The 3,611-nt window shown below is 48.2% G+C and overlaps 1 protein-coding gene across 1 annotated transcript; it reads left to right on the plus strand.

The window, feature by feature from the left end:
* Positions 1-1,284: 1,284 nt before the first annotated feature.
* On the plus strand, positions 1,285-1,985 carry H310_14676 (hypothetical protein; the record flags this gene model as incomplete). The annotated part of the gene is made up of 2 exons (XM_008882576.1): positions 1,285-1,395; positions 1,911-1,985. Coding segments are annotated over 2 exons (186 nt in total), but the record flags the coding sequence as incomplete, so codon positions are not given.
* Between the last annotated feature and the right edge of the window lie 1,626 nt (positions 1,986-3,611).

Below are 3,611 nucleotides of genomic sequence, written 5' to 3' on the forward strand. Positions count from 1 at the left end.
CTATTGTATCTACACTGCAATTGGTCAAAACGAGTGTGTTTCTGACTTGTTATTGAAGTATACAGGAAGGGTTCGGCTGTTCGCCGATTAAAGTGGTACGTGAGTTGGGTTTAAAACGTCGTGAGACAGTTTGGATCCTATCTTCTAGTAGAATTCTATTAAAAAAATCTTTTGGAGGTGGTCGGCTTTTTGGTGGTGTCTGCTTTTCCGGGGTTCACTGTATCCTCGGACAGTCCTTGCTTGCAAAATAAGGGTACTCATCACATCAATTGACTGAGGGTTCGGTTCATCCCCGTCCTGGTCAAGAATAAAAATTGCATATTTTCTATGTTGTGTTGGCCAATCAATGGCCTCGTGTCTGAATTAGATGGGTATCATCATCCATGACTTTTTTCATTCACTGACCATGGAAAAACTTGATGCATACAATCAAAATACTTGCGAATACAACGCTTGCGAGTTTTTTGCCATTGTATTGATACTTCGAGAAGATAATAGTAGTAAATCGAATCAACTGAATTGAGAGATAAATCTACTTCGTAGGCAGAACTGGCTCTTTTGCTCTTCTCTGATGCACAGATTGCGAAATTAGATGAGCGGGTCGCCCAGCCTTCCAACAAAATACTTCCTCTGTTAGCTAAGCTATTACTGCCAATATAAGCAAGTCAAGCGACCCCAAAAAATCCATTTTTGGTCCAAATTTAATACGGAATATTGCAAAAGAAAGGAAATCAAAAGATGGAGATAAGTTCCATTGAGACCAAAGCACCGAAATGAATATTTGATGATCAAAATCAGCAACGCCTGAGCTCCACCAGATCGAATATTAAAAATATACTTCGAGTAAAAAAGATGAATTAAATTACAGGACCAGTCTCCACTTTCAAACTTCCCGCCATGAGTTCATCACCGCGCCAAAAACGCGAACTAAGTGCTGCAGCCAAGCATGACGTTGCAACCGCTCTGCAAGACAGAATGTTTTTGGGTGCACTGCCTCGCGGCACATTCAAACTAGTTGCGGCGCAACTCCAACTCCATCGAGGCACAGTTCGGGACATTTGGAGCCGCTACAAGACAGGGTCATTGAAGACGAAAAAGATCGGCCGAGTTGGACCCAAGTCCCAGCACTCAGCCCAGGAGATCAGATCGTTAATACAACAAGTGCCTCATCAACAGCGCAGAACCTTGAGAGACTTGTCCGCAGCAACCGGCTTGACCACCTTCGTCCTCAGTCGTGCGCTCCGTAATGGTATCATGCACCGTGGGTCATCACGTCTCAAGCCAATGCTCACGGACGAAAACAAGCTTGAGCATCTCAACTATTGCATAAGCCACGTTAACATCACGCAAGAGAGTTTGGACAAGTACCGTGCTGAGGAAGACAACGCGAATGCCGTACAAGAAACAGTTGACCACCCCCGCCACACTTGAAAAAGCCGAATTTTCGGGGATGTGGGATGTTGTTCACCTGGATGAAAAGTGGTTCAATGCCGACAAGGAATGTGGTAAGGTCTACCTGGTTGATGGTGAGGATGCTGGTTACCGTGCCTTCATGTCAAAGCGATTCATTCCGAAGGTTATGTTCCTCTGCGCTGTCGCTCGTCCCCGTCTCGAAGACGGCTTTGACGGCAAAATTGGTATGTGGCCCTTTGCCAGGCAAACGGCGGCTGCACGCAACTCTCGGAACCGACCTGCGGGAGCTACGGTTACCAGTGTCATCAATGTCGACGCACCCACGTACCGTGATTACGTTGTCAACCGAGTTGTTCCGGCTATCAAGGCGAGGTTTTCCGAGCTCCCATAAACGTGTCGTTCTTCAACACGACAACGCAACGCCCCACCGCTCCATTGACGATGCCGTGCTCGCTGAAGTATCCACTGATGGGTGGACGTTCGTTGTGCGGCGACAGCCACCAAACAGTCCCGATCTGAACGTGCTGGACCTCGGGTTTTTCGCATCAATCCAGACACTACAGTACAAGATGGTAAGTTGCACTGTTGACGATGTCATTGCATCAACTATGATGGCATTCGATGCACTAAGTGGTGACACTTTGGCCAACTCCTTACATTGCAAGCTGTAATGATTCTCGTACTTGAGCATCGTGGTGGCAATCACTTTAAGCTCCCTCATTTCCAGAAAGAAGTCATGAGGCGTGCGGGCACTCTTCCATTGAACCTCCTCGTGGATGCTAATTTAAGCCAATAAAATACATGTATTCTTTCGATTGTCCAATTATGTTGAAATGGCAGCAGTAATACCAAAGAGTGGATTTTCGAATGGTGGCAGTAATAGCTAACAGAGAAAGTATATATTTTTGTTTGACAAACGAGAAAACACAAAAAAACTTCAATAATCTTGAACCGTCGGATCTCATGCCCCTCTTCGTTCCGAATGATACACGTAGACTCAAGACATAAGTCCCAGAGTAAAACGCCGACATGCGTAGGAGCAACGAATGGCTTTGAGTGCCCTTCTGAGGCCCTTCAGCACCAACTCGTGGACGATCCATTGAGTTATCTGACGCACGATGTTATGCATGTGCTCCGTTGACCAGTAGTGTGTCGACGTCATTGCCGTTTATTGTAAGCCCCGCCTTGAGCTGTCATCAATTGAGCTGTCATCAATTATGCGAAACCCCGAAGAAGTTGGCGGTCATAACCGAAGACTTCCTGGCGCCAGAAGACCCGGGTGAAGGCGTGGAGGATGCCGACAAAGAATAACTACTCAGCCTGAGGACTCCAGTGCGGCTCCTGGAATCACCTCCCTAGTCCAAGAGGTCGCCAGTAGCCTGGGTTCGTGGAAGTCTACCCAGAACGAACACGAAGCCCCTGGTCGCGACGATCGTGGTGACCACTGGCAGACTCCAAGAGCTAGGATGGACTTATGAAGACCTGATGAAGACGTTTGAAGAAAACTAGAAAAACGAAGATCAGAAGTTCTTGCAGCAGTTCAACGACGACAGGGCGATACTCCTGGACGTCATGGAGACACGTCTGGTCGGAATGGCTGAAGAACTGAAGCGAACTGTGGAGACTCATGAAGCTCGACGCCAGAATGACAACCAAAAGGCTCAGGTGTACTTGTGCGAGTGCTATGATCGTGAACTGGACTTGACACATGTGCATGCTAAGCCTGACTCCACGGCCGTCCTGCACGAAGAGGTGCGACTTGAAGGTACGTGGAACGCCAGAATGGGTCAAGTAGCTGAATTACTCAATCTGGAATGGGAAAGGTAGAAGACTTTGATTCTCCAGGAAAAGATCTGTGAGCTCGAGGCCCTCGCTACGAAGCACTCCGCCCAGGTTCAAGCTATCCAGACGAGGCGGAACGCGTCCTTCGGGCTGTTCGAATGGAGAGTGATCAAAGCCGAGAGGACGCCATTAGCCGTCTCGGGGTTTCTGGGTGGAAGGTAGCGCCGTTGTGAACACCAAAGACAAAGCAGACGTGTGTCAGAAGGGTTGAATTCAGAATTAGCCTTACTACCCGGAGCGAAGCGACCCCGCGCGTAGCGCTTCACGGGGGTTTGGGGGCGGAGCCCCCATTCAATTGGTTTTCGAGTTAGCTGGAGGAATTTCATTGGTCCTTTCGATATTTCTTCGTCAGCGGA

This window comes from Aphanomyces invadans, assembly GCF_000520115.1.
Source record: "Aphanomyces invadans strain NJM9701 unplaced genomic scaffold supercont1.80, whole genome shotgun sequence".
Classification (NCBI taxonomy): domain Eukaryota; phylum Oomycota; class Saprolegniomycetes; order Saprolegniales; family Verrucalvaceae; genus Aphanomyces; species Aphanomyces invadans.